We start from the raw sequence: 14,855 nt of genomic DNA on the forward strand, positions 1-14,855 counted from the left end.
TGACTCTGCACTCCCTTTCAAAGTGGCTGAACAAGCTACTCCATTATCAAACCATTCACATCTCATGAATGAACAAAAACTTTAACATTTAATGTTATTTACCAATTGTCAGCCCCTCTGCATTAACATTTACTTACTGCTGTCCCTATTTTAATATTATCACCGTATTTGAGATGCTAATAGTTTTGATAAAGATCATTAATTTGGTCCAGAAACTACAACCTGAATTTTCCGGTGGGATTTTCCGGTCCTTCCGACGGCGCACCCCCACAGTGGGTTTTCCAGCCATGGGGCCTGTATTCAATGGGAAAAGCCGTTGACAACAGTGGAACCAAAAGATCCCACCAATGGCAGGCTGCCTCTGCTGCTGTAAAACATGTGGTGGGGGGAAGGGTGGGTCCAGAAAATCCCTCCCTTCAGAGGTTCAAATGTTGACTGCCTGCTGCAGCACCTCCCCCTCCCCAAGCTGCCACACACCCCTCACCCCCATACCAACATTACATCTTCTCCAGAGTGCTCTCTCCTTTGCAAAAATCTGTGTGTCCCTAACCAGCACCACCTTACCTGACCAGATATTCTGTCCCGTTTTTCCTGTCGCGTAGTTGTTGTTGTCACATAGGGAAACACAACATCCATTGTGTAATCAGCAAGGTCTTACAAATGACAGTGAGTTAAAGGACCAGTGGAATAATTTTAGTGATGTTGATTGAGGAATAAGCGTTAGCCAGAACAATGGGAGAACTCCCCTGCTCGATTTTGTTGTGGGATATTTTAAAGACGATACCTCAGTACTGCACTGGAAGGTCACCTGAGATTTTGGGGTCTAAACCCATGAGGGTTTTACTGTCACACTCCCATTTTAGACATGCTCTGTAAATCCTTTATTGCCAATCATCACACACCCTTCTTTTATCATATTTTAATTTTGCCCAGTGGCCTATAACAGCAGTTTACATTTGTAAAATATCTATAACATAGCAAAACAAAAGCTTTAGCAAATTGAAATTTGACACCAAGTAATGAGTTATTAGGATTGGTGTCCAAAAGCTTGAGCCATAGAGGTTTACAGCATGGAAACAGGCCCTTCGGCCCAACTTGTTCATGCCGCCCTTTTTTGTTAAACCCCTAAGCTAGTCCCAGTTGCCCGCATTTAGCCCATATCCCTCTATATCCATCTTACCCATATAACTGTCTAAACACTTTTGAAAAGACAAAATTGTACCAGCCTCTACTACTACCTCTGGCAGTTTGATCCAAGGACTGTGTTAAAAATGGTTGAAGGTGGCCAGGCAAAGAGTTTAAGGGAGTGAATTCCAAATCTTAGGGCTCAGGCAACTGAAAACATTGGATGAGATTTTCCTGGGAATTGGGAAAGGCTGATAGTGGATGGGGAAAATGGCATTGAAACGGCTGACAACAATGTGGCTTTCTCCACTGTATAGTGCAGGACTTGCAAAAAAAAAATCAAGGGGTGGGTTCCACGATCTATCGCCAGCAACTTAATAACGCAAGGATCAGTGTGCCATTTTAAAGGCCACTGCACGTAAGAAGTTCACCCTCGAACTCCTACCCAGGCATTACCGCTGGAACTTCCCCCAGCACTGCTTGGACACTGCCCCTGTGCATGGAGAAAATCTCTTCGGGCAGGATTTTAATAGTTTCAGGAAGAGCGAGGTTGTAAAATCCTGCCCAAATTCTCTTGCCTCTTACAGAATATCTACAATGTCACATCAGCCTTTTACTGCAAATATTTACGATTCAAGTAACCTATTTTAGCTGCTTCAGGTTTATAAATTTTTTATAATTTTATCCTATTATCCATTTTTCCTGTTACTTACATTTGCCAAAAGCAAAAGTTTTCCCTTTGATATTTTCAGCACATTTTTAATCATGTTTTTCATGAAGCTTAGAAGAGTGCTTAGGATGCTTTATATATTTCTATCTTTTTGACATTGCCACTGCCCTCATCTCTTTCTTCTGTGGTTGTGTCTATGTTACCTTCTGACTTGCCATTTTAGCACAGTCCCTGCCTCACCACTTTTATAAAATGTCCCCTTTTGATTCTAAACCTTTGATTATGTTTGATGTGTTTCTTTGGTAGGTGCACCGACATACAGCTTTAGCAGCCAATACACAGTCCCAGCCAAATGTGCACACCAGCACCTTGGCTCGTGCAAAGAGTGAGATTCTGCGAGTGATTGAGATACTGATAGAAAAGATGCCGACTGACGTAGTTGACCTTCTAGTTGAGGTAAGTGGAGGACACATCAGGAAGTTTTGTCGGATCTATTTTCAAATTTGAGAGAATAAATTGTCACCTGAATCAGACATGAGGGATTCTCCAGCCACAGCGCAGATCGTACGGGATGGGAGAATCGTGCGGGAGAGGCCTATCATCTTTCGCACCAGTAAGAACCCCCTCTGGGATGTTCCCTGCACCCCCCCCAACCCGGATGTAATCTGGTTGCTGCCCAGCGAGGGTAGGAAACAGATTAGCATATTTAAATCTCCATTTATGCTTAGTCAATTTCAAGCCGGATTCTCCCTGCTCCCGGGAGTCTCTGAGTCTCGGGGCAGAGGGAACCCAGCATGAACCACTACCGGTCTCCACAAACAGGAACCGGACATGATGGCTAGGTCGGGGAGCTCGGCTGCCATTGAAGCTCCGGGTGATCGGAGAAATGGCTGGATAGTGCCATGGTACTGGCCCTGGTACCCTAGCAGTGCCAACCTAATGCCAGGGGGAGGGGGGGGAGGCTCTTAGCCAGCGAGTGGGGAGGGGTTGTGTAAGGTTGACTGGAGATCGGGACTCTCTTTAAAAATTACACCCTGATCTCTCAGAAGCTGGCCCCGGGGGACATCTTTAGGTTCTCACTTAATAAAATATTCCAAGGCCAGAATTCTCCGACCTTGCCTATGGCTGGGATACTCTGGTTCCACTGCTGTGAATGGAGTTTTGGCTGAGCGCCAAATTTTCCTTTCTTGATGGCAGCAATGGCAGAATGAATGAGATCACAAATTCCCAGCCTAAATGTGGGAGAATTCAGTGAGAATTTCCCCAGGCTCCACAAAGATGTCTAAGTATGGTTGAATTGTGAATTGAATCATATCGGCACTCCCAACAGAATCTCACCAATTTTGCCATGGGGGCAACACTTAAAAATCTTTGGATAGAGTTGCAACCCTTATCTTGGCTTCAAAGCTGCAAGTTGTTACAGTTTTGGAAAGAAAAGGGAATTGAGTGATGCACTGAAGAGGTGAGATTGATCTATTAAGAAAAAGGACAAACCTATTGGACTTAATGACCTATTCATATATCTTAAGAACCTTGGGATGTCACTCTGAGCTCCCCGTGTCAGATTGTAGGAGTACCCCAAAGAGGCGCCGGGAAACCCTCTCAGAATTTCACAGATAAGGGTTTCATCGGCAACTACCCCGAAGCGCAAATTTCCTCTGGGCAATTCCCCTGCCCTGGAACTATCCAAAAGTGCAATTTAAATTGTAAACTTTGGATGGTTCAGATAGGCTTACACCAATAGTTACCCAGAAAAAAATGGAAGAACTAAAACCTCTTTTAACTTCTGTGTAACTATTGCAACTATAATTATCCCACCCTCGTGGGAGTCACCCCACACCCCCAACCCCCAGGGGACTTACCCTATCCCTCGACTAACCACCGCATTACAGTACTCTTCACTCCCTGACCCCTCTGGGATTCACCACACCCGCATGGGACTCTTTCGCTGCACCAACCCCCCCACCACCACCATCAATCCCAACCCTGCAGGCCCAACTCTTGCACACATGCCAACCCCCCCCCCCGCCGCCAAAGCTTGGGCCATTAAAATGGGGCGTGTCTTCCTTCACTTTGACGCTGGGTCTTGTGCTGCCTGGATCACACATGGCCTGAGTTGAAAGGTTCAGTGAGACAGGATTGGAAGCAAATAAATCACATAAGTAATTGGGCACAGAGTGACAATTCAATACTGATTGCCACTCTTAGGAAGTCACAGCTCCTTAATGTTCTTAAGCTTATACATGTTTCCTTCCTCCGAGTGTTTGTTTTTAATTATTTTTAACTTCATTTCGCCTTATGGCAGAGTTTCCGTTCAGCTTTGGGATGGACCGACTATTTCACACTTTTCAGTGCTAGCCGTCTGATCAACATTATAAGGTGTCCTTAACTTAAAGAGAAGTGATTGGGCTTGGCACCTATGCTGTCACAGGAGGGGTTTTTTCATGTGAGAAAAGAGGATGTTCTCCCTCAACCTTTCACACTGAGTATCTAAAGTAGGTTTTATATTTCTCTGTAATACTGGTTACACATGATTTATTTCACTTGTAGCCTATTTGGGTAGAGGTACTTCAGTGGCCAAAATGATCGCATTTTATTAATATAAAAAGAATCAACGATTTTCACAGTAACTTCATTGCAGTGTTAATGGAAGCCTACTTGTGACTAATAAATAAACTTTGAAAACTTTGAATCATGCATTTTCGGCTGTAGGATAAACTACTTCTTGGAAAAAAAAGTCCAATGATAGTCAGTCATTGACTGTCACGTCCTCGGTCACTCTGCAATATTAATGCTCTTCTTCGAAGTGGTCATTGGGCACAGTGGTGATAGAGTGTATCCTGTGCACATAGTAATCACAGCGTACCAGCAGGGCTAACTCTGGGCTAAATATACTGATAGATGCTGATCAAGTGGAATGGTCCGTCCAGGATGGGGTGGATTCCTTGATTATTATTATTGTGGCTGAACCCATCCAGGAAAATACCATCGCATTCCTGATTTTGGTCTTGTGGTGAAGAGACAATGAAATTGCACATTTAAAGAGCTAAAGGACTCTTACAAAAGGCAAATGATAATATAATTGGAGAGTATATCTTTATTGTTGAAACAATGGCATCCTTATTTACTATTCCAGGTTATGGACATTATCATGTATTGCCTCGAAGGATCCTTGGTCAAGAAAAAGGGGCTTCAAGAATGTTTCCCTTCAATTTGTCGGTGAGTAGGCACTGCACTGCAAGTTTATCTTTCGCATAATGTTAAACCTCTGAGTTAAAACCTGGCCTGATGCGAGTTCCTTTTCCAGCTTGACTCTTAAGTCAGGGCTTGAGACTGTTTTTTCAATACAGCTGTCCCATTCATTTTTAAATTAATTTACGGGATGTGGGCATCACTGGCTGGACCAGCATTTATTGTCCATTCCTAATTGCCGTTGAGAAGGTAGTGCCTTTTTTGGAGTGCTGAAATCACTGAGGTGTAGCTGCACCCACAGTGCTGTTAGAGAGGGAATTCCAGGACTTTGATCCAGAGATAATGAAGGAACGGTGGTATAGTTCCGAGTCAGGATGGTGAGTGACTTGGAGGGGAACTTCCAGTTGGTGGTGTTCCCAGGCATCTACTGCCCTTGTCCTTCAACATGGTAGTGATTGTGGTTATAGAAGGTGCTGTCAAAGGACCCTTGGTGAGTTTCTGCAGTACATCTTGTAGATAGTGCACACTGCTGCCACTGTGTGTCGGCGGGCTGTTTTGTCTTGGTTGTTGTCAAGCTTCTTAAGTATTGATGGAGCTGCATTCATCCAGGCAAGTGGAGAGATTTCCATCACACTCCTGACTTGTGCTTATATATTCTGGACAGGCTTTGGGGAGACAGGAAGTGAGTTACTTGCTGCAGAATTCCTATCATCTGACCTGTTCTTGTATCTACAGTATTTATATGGCTCGTCCAGTTCAGTTTCTGGTCAATGGTAACCTGCAGGATATTGATTGTGGGGGATTCAGCGATGGCAATGGTTAGATCCTCTCTTCTTGGAGATGATCACTGCCTGGCACTTGTGCTTGACAGTGGCAAGAGTGGCAATTTAAATTTTTGTTTTCTGGATTAAAGGCATTAAGACAAAGTGGAATGATGCAACTCATCAAGTAATGAACATTCCCTAGCCGCCCTCCCACAACAAAAAATAGCTTCTCGTACTAACGTAGTTGCACAGTTATGATAACCGTTATCGCTGGAGTAAAGGTGATCCATGTAGAATTAAGAGAAAGTTTTATCCGATGGTAGCATAGGACTAGGATATTTTGAGTGCTTTTTTCTTTTGAATGGAATGTTCAGCTCGTAGATATTGCAAATATCTAAATATTGCAAATGATTTGATTTAATGGACATATCTTAAATAGAACAAACCGTTGCTGCACCTGAGGTTTAGCAGTTGAACATCATGGCATAGATTTTTCAATTTCAATACCGATGCTCATCCTTTCTTGAAATGGATTAGTGTCGGCGCTAAAAGTAGAAGATCCCAGTATGGGCAGCCTATGACAGAAAAGTCATTTCACAGTATTTTGATGTGAGTATTCGTTGCAAGATCGGAGCAATGAATTAGTATAGAGATTTTGTAGAGAAGTAGCATGAGCAGCTATAGTTTTCAAGAAAGTACACAACTAATAGTCGTTTTGTTTCCCAGAAATCTTGCTGATCGTGGTCAAATAGCTGTGTTAAATTTCAAGGGGGTTTTATACCCATGTTTATAAGACGGTAATTTCATTCATAGTCTTTCATAGAATCCCTGTAGTGTAGAAGGAGGCCATTCGGCCCATCAGGTCCACACCGACCACAATCCCACCCAGGCTCTATTCCCGTAACCCCACACATTTACCCTGCTAATCCCCCTGACACTAGGGTAAATTTAGCATGGCCAATCAACCTAACCCGCACATCTTTGGACTGTGGGAGGAAACAGGAGTACCCGGGGGAAACCCACACAGACACAGGGAGAATATGCAAACTCCGCACAGACAGTGACCCAAGCCGGGGATCGAACCCGGGTCCCTGGTGCTGTGAAGCAGCAGCGCTAACCACTGTGCCACAGTGCCGCCCCGATGGCAGCAGATTATCTATTTAACCAGTTTAACAACTTTGTACCACTTGCAATTTTAAAAGAAAGTTTTTTTCTCTTTTACGCTCCTATTAGATTCACGTTTTTGTATCTGTACGCAAACATGTTGCTCAGCCAACTGCTGAAGCATCTTCTGAAATGGAACTGCATCAGTGGGATGGTCTGAAAAATGAGATAGAAGGAAGTTAGCACAGAGGATGATCCCTGCATCATATTTTTGGAATACCCTATTTAATGGGATGGTCAGCTTGTGAGCAAGTGCTCGGCAGAATCAATGATTAATATCTGTCACTAATCACCTTACCCAATCACTTCAATAGCAAAGAAAATAAAAATTATGACAATGTTATTGATACAAAATGGCAAATAATATTTTTCACAAATGTTGCAATAAACCGTGCAATTTAAATTGAAATCATCCTTGTGTATTGAATAATATTATCTTTTTTATTTGGAATTTTTAAACGCTTGGATTAGTGATCTCAAAGCACACTGCTGCTGTTACTGGTTCGCTACTGTGACATGCCAGTAGATTTTCAGTCCTTTTGTTATTCTCCTTGGATTTCAGGTTCTACATGGTAAGCTACTGTGAGAGGAGTAACAGAATAGCAGTTGGAGCTCGACATGGCTCAGTGGCTTTATACGACATCCGCACGGGAAAATGCCAGGTAAATAAATCATTGTGACTTCCTCTCCATAAACTTTGAAGGTGATTGAAGAGAAGGACTTGCATTGCAGCCTTTGACTTGTCATGATGGGGTAAGGCTATGGATAAGGCAAACTAATCAATAATTTAAGGAAGGCCACGACCTTATAGAGAACCCCCTCCTCCCCATGTTGCCATTCACTGTAACAAAGTGGCTACCTTAGACAGGGAAGAATGGCAAAAATAGATGCTATAGTTGCTGCAGGAAAACTGTCAAATGAATTGGATGGCGCTATGAGTTGTCAATACATTCTTTTCCCTCAATTATTAGTAATCAGATCTTATGCCACCAAGGGGTATTGAGTGTTCCTGACCAATGACATATTTACTAAACCTTGAGATATTGTCGTGCTTTATGACCCATTAGTAACGATTAGAACTCGTGATATGGCAGTGGGGTTTTATTGGTGATAATTGCTGGATTTTGTGCTCCTTGGTCATTTGCATGCACTGACTAATGACTAACCCTACATTTGTAAGGAACTGAGCCATGTTTATGCGGATACACTGAGTAATTACTTAGAACATTAATGGTTAGAGATTTTCCATGTTGAATTGTGGTCGGCTGAAACATTATGCTTCCATTTCAACTTTTGAGTTTTTTTTTCAGAAAGTCATTCCTATTTTTCAGGTTTATTCTGATTTTGTTATCTTTCCAAGTTGCATTGTGATCAAAAGGATCTAGGCTGGCTATAGAGATCTCCATAGTCTCTTAAATGGTGGTCTGTGACCACCTTGGGCCATGAGAATTGAATATGTCATCCTATTCTCTGACTTTTCCTTCCTCACTGTACTAGAATTAGCATGCTGCTGTAACTGATCTATTCCTGCATTTCAATTGATCAGAAGGTTAAAAAAGGATTTGCACCTGTGAGTACTGCTTGATGCAGTGAGTTTGTGCATTGCACAAATCTCGTCCTCAATGATGAAATGAAAAGCTTCTCTTTGAAGTCTTCTCTTCATTGTGCATCTTACTCAAGACATAAAAACTGTTCCTATTCAACACTAGTCAGCAATCGCAGTCTTGAGTGTTTGATGTGTGAAATGGAGAAATGCCACTCTGGTGTGCTTGTATTTGGGTTATGTCAAGGTATCATCCTGGAAAATAGCAGGAGGGAGCAGTGGGCTAGCTGTGTAAGTGGAGGGAAGAAGGGAGAATGTCAACTGGGAACTATGGGATGAAAAGTGCTAGTGCTTAGTGAGTGGCTGAAATGTGCCTCCACAAATTGAAAGAGATGGGGTCGGGGGGGGGTTCAGAGGATTGTAGTACATACGGTGGGTGACAGGTGTCACCAAAAGCTGAGGTGCAGTTGAAAGTTGGCATTGTGAACTGCAGGAGGGAGAGTAGGAAAAGCGTATTTTATAAAATGGGTGCGGGAAAACAGTGCAGGTGCACACTGAGGGAGATGGGGGAAAGAGTGTTTCAATGAAGAGGAAGGAAGAAGTTAGAGGAGGATAGTATCTCTGAATCCGGGGGTGAGAGATGTTGATAGATGTGTGGGAGGGAGTTCCTCTGTTAATTGTGGGGAGATGGCTCTATGAAAGGGAACAGAAATATGTCTGTGAAGTGCAGGGGAGATCAAATGACTTGAGTTGTTTTTTGGAGAGTGATGGTCTGGTTGATGGCTTGCTTACAATAAAGGAGGCCATGTAATCCATCACATTTATCCTCTCTAGGCCCTTTTCCTTTCATGGCTTTCCCACATTAGAAATGTAAAGAAATCTCAATGGGTTTGTCATTGTCAACGCTAAATGATGCACCTTAACTTTTGAAATATAGTTATTTCTGCAATATAAGGGGATTTTTTTTTAAAAGTGCATTCTTCAAACCTGTTGGTAAAGATCCATCGGTGTTCTGTAGTTTTCTGTTCAACTTGGGCCCTGAAAGATTGAAATAGCTCAAAGATGTGTTCGAAAAATAGCACAGATAGATTTTTCGATAACAGTGTGGTTTCTTTAAGAATTGTAATGTAGCTAATGCTTGAAATGCACTGTTGGCACTATTGGACTGAGTTGTCTCATTTAAGGTTAAAGTTGTTGATGGACAGGGTTATTGCTGCCTGCAGCCATATTGTTTAGTTTGCTGAGTGCAAAGTGACAAAGCCGCCTGTGGGCCCCGTTACCCTTGGGTTTGTTGACACGCTAAAGTATCTTATCTTATGATTTTCAAATCCTTTCAGAATCCATTGTCTGGCTGTTTGGTAACATGATTGTATCTGTTCACTGTCCACTGCTAGCTGTGTTTTGCCATGGACTGTAAAGAACAGCATAATGATCAATTCACTTTGTGGGTTTTTTTAAGGCAGCATGTTTGCTGCAGACCTGATTGTTGAATATTATTAAAACCGAGTTATCAACAGAGTTGCATACTGAAATTAAATTCTTTATTTTTGACAAAGCAAGCATTTGGTGATAATAGTAGAGTAAAATAATAGCATTCCAATTTAACCGTTTACGTTTTATCTGACTTACTTTGTGCAGCATTACGCAAACATCGATTCTTTTTTCTGTTTACCTCTACACATATTGACTGAATCACAAGTTTATGCAGTTAGTACAGTATACTATGATCCCCAGGTATCATGGAGGGCTTACAGAGTATTACAGAGATCTTATTTTCAAGCTGAAGAAGCCTCCTATATTCGAGTACATTTTAAAGAGTTTGAGGCACATCAATGCTCAAGCAACAATGTCATGTTTTGTCGAGTGGTGCAATGCAGATTCAGTTACGAAAGAGGAGTCCTCTCTCAAACTTCCTAGGAACCATTTCATTTGAAATCAAGGGAAAGCTGACAGCATTCTGCCTGTCCACCCTACTGATAATGGAAGGGAATTTCCTGAGAGCTTCTTCCACTCTGCCTCCATAAGTGGCTGGAAGTCTGATGGAAACTCCATTTATCCACTTAAACATTGTCAAGTTCTAATGATGGACTGAGAGCATCAGCAAAGAAATTCCAACTCTGTGGTTTCTTAATGCTAAGAAGTCTCACAACACCAGGTTAAAGTCCAACAGATTTATTTGGTATCACGAGCTTTCAGAACGCTGCTCCTTCATCAGGTGAGTGGCCACCCCAATCCAACACTGGCATCTCCACGTCGTGGTTTCATAAGTGAGCTGGTAAGACTGGGGAAAAAGGGGAGAAATACAAATGAAGTTTCTGAACACTAATGTGATGCAAACCTGTCGTTTTAAAATAAGCTAAAATGCATTGAGTGGCTCCCTAATCAGTGTTGCCATTTTACATCAAGGTAGTGAGCCTAGGAAATAATTTTGTTTAAATTCAATAGAAATCCCTTAATCTGGAATTAAAAGTCTAATGATGACCATGAAGCCATTGTCGATTATCGTAACAAAACCCATCTGGTTCACTAATGTCCTTTAGGGAAGGAAACCTGCCTCCTTACCTGATCTGGTCTACATGTAATTCCAGATCTATGGCAATGTGGTTGACTCTCAGATGCCCTCTGAAACGGAGGGCAGGTAAGGATGGGCAGTAAACGCTGGCTCAGCCAGCGACTCTCACGTCCTACAAATGAATTTTTTTTAAAATCACTTGCATATACATATAGAACATAGAAAACATATCATGCTGTTCACAGAGAAGGGTTTAAAGTTTATTTATTAGTGGCACAAGTACGCTTACATTAACACTGCAATGAAGTTACTGTGAAAATACCCCAGTCGCCACACTCTGGCATCTGTTCAGGAACACTGAGGGAGAATTTACCATGGCCAATGCATCTAACCAGCACATCTTTTGGACTGTGGGAGGAAATCGGAGCACCCGGAGGAAACCCACACAGATATGGGGAGAACGTAGAACATAGAAAAGCTACAGCACAAACAGGCCCTTCGGCCCACAAGTTGCGCCGAACATGTCCCTACCTACTAGGCTTACCTATAACCCTCTATCTTACTAACTTCCATGAACTTATCCAAAAGTCTCTTAAAAGACCCTATCGAATCTGCCTCCACCACCACTACCGGCAGCCGATTCCACGCATCCACGACCCTCTGAGTGAAAAACGTACCCCTAACATCTCCTCTGTACCTACTCCCCAGCACCCTAAACCTGTGACCTCTTGTGGCAACCATTTCAGCCCTGGGTAAAAGCCTCTGAGAATCCACTCTATCAATACCCCTCAACATCTTATACACCTCTATCAGGTCACCTCTCATCCTTCGCCTCTCCAAGGAGAAAAGACCTAGCTCTCTCAACCTATCCTCAAGGCATGCCACCTAATCCAGGCAACATCCTTGTAAATCTCCTCTGCACCCTTTCTATGGCTTCCACATCCTTTCTGTAATGAGGCGAGCAGAACTGGGCACAGTACTCCAGGTGGGGTCTGACCAGGGTCCTATACAGCTGCAGCAGTATCTCCTGATTTCTAAACTCAGTTCCTCTACTGATGAAGGCCAGCATTCCATACGCCTTCTTAACCACAGCCTTTACCTGCGACGCTGCTTTGAGCGTCCTATGAACCCAGACCCCAAGATCCTTCTGATCTTCCACACTGCCAAGCGTCTTACCCTTAATATTATATTCTTTCATCCTATTCGACCTGCCAAAATGAACCACCGCACACTTATTGTTGAAGTCCATCTGCCACTTCCCCGCCCAGTCTTGCATCTTATCTATGTCTCGTTGCAACTGCTGACATCCCTCTACACTATCCACAACCCCACCAACCTTTGTGTCATCAGCAAACTTGCCAACCCATCCTTCCACTTCCTCATCCAGGTCATTTATAAAAATCACAAAGAGCAAGGGTCCCAGAACAGATCCCTGGGGCACTCCACTGGTGACCGACCTCCATGCTGAAACTCCACACAGACAGTGACCCAAGCCTGGAATTGAACCTGGGTCCCTGGCGCTGTGAAGCAGCAGTGCTAACCACTGTGCTACCGTGCCACCTGGAGGTACAGGGAAAGAGATTCAGTTGGGTGACTGAAAACTGAGCAGGAATGGTGGGTTTTCAGAAATTTTCTTTTCAGGTGCTGAGATAATTAGAAAAGCAGAGGATTCAGGAAGGAACATTCCAGAGAGTGAGGCCAAGGAGGCTGGAGATGAAAGAAAAGGGGGAAGGAAGCAAAAAGGACAAAGTAAGAAAACCAAAGGGGACCCGAAGCTGAAAGAGAAGCCCTGGAATAAAACCATGGGTAGCACTGAAGAAGATGTCAATTTAATTTGATTACATTTGGTGTCAGAAGTTAGAATAGGTCAGCGAAGATAGGATGTTGGGATTATGTAATTGAGGGCAGCATATGCATGGTGTTTAGGAAATGGTGGACAATGAAGGAAATATTGGAAACTCGTATTTGAATACTTTTCAAATAGCTGTGGATGAAAGTGAAAGAACCAGGAGTCTTAGTAGATGGAACACTGAGCACATCCAAACATTACAGAGCAGAAATTAATAAAACCAATGGGATTTTTAACGATATTGCCATGTCAATGATATTACATATCAAAGGAAGTCATAATCAAACTGCATAGAATGCTGTCAATGCTCACCTTGAACATTGTCTCCAATTTTGATGATCAATACGGAAGGGAAATATTCAAGCAATGAGGGAGAATGCAGAGAAGAGCTAGGAAATTTATCCATAATGTCAGCCATCTGGTTACAAGGACATGTGAAAGAAATGAAGGCATTTCATCCTTTAAAAAGGCATCCAAGCAGTAATCTTTTTGAAAAATATACAGTGTGCAGAAAGTAAATTCTGAGAATGACGTAAAAGCAAATTGATTAAATTGGATGATGGAACATAGGTTCAAGCTGGTTAAAGAGTTAATTTCAGACTGATAATTGTTTTTTCACACAAAAGATAAGTTTCATTTGTGTGAGATGATTGAGGCAATACTGTAGTTATTTCCAAACAAATCGGATGACAATTTGTACTTTGTAGTAGAAGTAAATATGAGGCTATCAGCGCTCAGTTAAGGCATAAATTGAATGTCTACAAAAGCATAGTTACGTGCATCCAAGTTTCCCTGCTCCTACATAATCTACACTTTACTATATCTTGGCAAGAGACTCAACATTCACATACTTGCAATGTTGTCATACTCATCTTTTAGTTACCCACTTGTTCATTCAAATATATGTGAGTTTCTAATTGTGTGGTAAGTTTTTGTCACAACGAAAATTTCTCTGGAATTGAAAATTTACATTTAAAAGTGTGGTGTCTCATCCCTTCAAACTTCAATTGTTTTTGGAGATGCAAAAAAAACACAGGTTTATTTTTTTCTATCTGTTTCCCTTATTCCCATCTTTCTCTTCCTACCTATGACTTTCCTTTCTGTTTCTGATTTTACAGCGAATTAAATATTCTAACTTACACTTCCTGTTTTAGACTCTGCACCTCAGTCGGGATATTTCAATCTGATCGGTGAAGGAGGTATGCTGATGCTTGTCCTGTTTAAAGTTTATTTTTTAAAATTTATTTATTAGTCACAAGTAAGACTTACATTAACACTGCAATGAAGTTGCAATGAAATTCCCCTAATTGTCACAGTCCGGCGCCTGTTCGGGTCAATGCACCTAACCAGCACGTCTTTCAGACTGTGGGAGGAAACCGGAGCACCTGGGGAAAACCCACACAGACACTGGGAGGACATGCAAACTCCATACAGACAATGACCCAAGCCGGGAAGCGAACCCGGGTCCCTGGCGCTGTGAGGCAGCAGTGCTAACCACTGTGCCACCGTGTTCCGCAGACCTCATCTGCCATCTCGCGGTGGGCTACTGGTGCCTGGACAACAGTAGGCACCTTGCCTGACTGAAAAATTCAGTATCTGCCTACCTCAGTCACTGGCAGTCATCGAGTTCTGTGGAAGCAAACAGCAGAATTAAGCTGATTGCAGCCGCTGGGAATGATGTGAAGCCTTCAGGTGCACTCTTGTTCCACCTGGCCGCATGTGGGCCTTGTCACATCCATTTTAAATGAAACAAGTTTAATGAACTTTCTACCCAGTTAAAATTTCCTGGTCCTTTGCATCTCTGCCAGTTTATTTTTACCCAGTTCAAGGTTCTCTTGATTCTAGTGTTAGATCCCCTTCCCGCTAAAATTTTTATTCTAAAAGGATTAGATCAAACAGCAGACCCAGCATTCAGTTATCTAAACCAGCCATTTACGTTTCTGTGTTTCTCTTTTGAGTTTTCTAAATCCCAAAGATATCCTATATCACATGGAAAACATTCAAAAAATATTAAAAATAGGATGCTGTTCCAAAAC

At 42.4% G+C, this 14,855-nt stretch overlaps 1 protein-coding gene across 4 annotated transcripts in view; it reads left to right on the plus strand.

Moving 5' to 3' along the window:
- Positions 1 to 14,855, plus strand: part of wdr7 (WD repeat domain 7) — a 660,051-nt gene that overhangs the window by 543,987 nt on the left and 101,209 nt on the right. For all 4 annotated transcript variants that reach the window (XM_078219900.1, XM_078219908.1, XM_078219891.1 and 1 more), the window contains 3 exons: positions 2,102 to 2,251; positions 4,932 to 5,014; positions 7,478 to 7,577. In XM_078219900.1, the coding sequence (XP_078076026.1) occupies positions 2,102 to 2,251; positions 4,932 to 5,014; positions 7,478 to 7,577 (333 nt within the window). The remainder of the gene's footprint in view (positions 1 to 2,101; positions 2,252 to 4,931; positions 5,015 to 7,477; positions 7,578 to 14,855) is intronic.

Source organism: Mustelus asterias, chromosome 1 (assembly GCF_964213995.1).
Source record: "Mustelus asterias chromosome 1, sMusAst1.hap1.1, whole genome shotgun sequence".
Classification (NCBI taxonomy): Eukaryota; Metazoa; Chordata; class Chondrichthyes; order Carcharhiniformes; family Triakidae; genus Mustelus; species Mustelus asterias.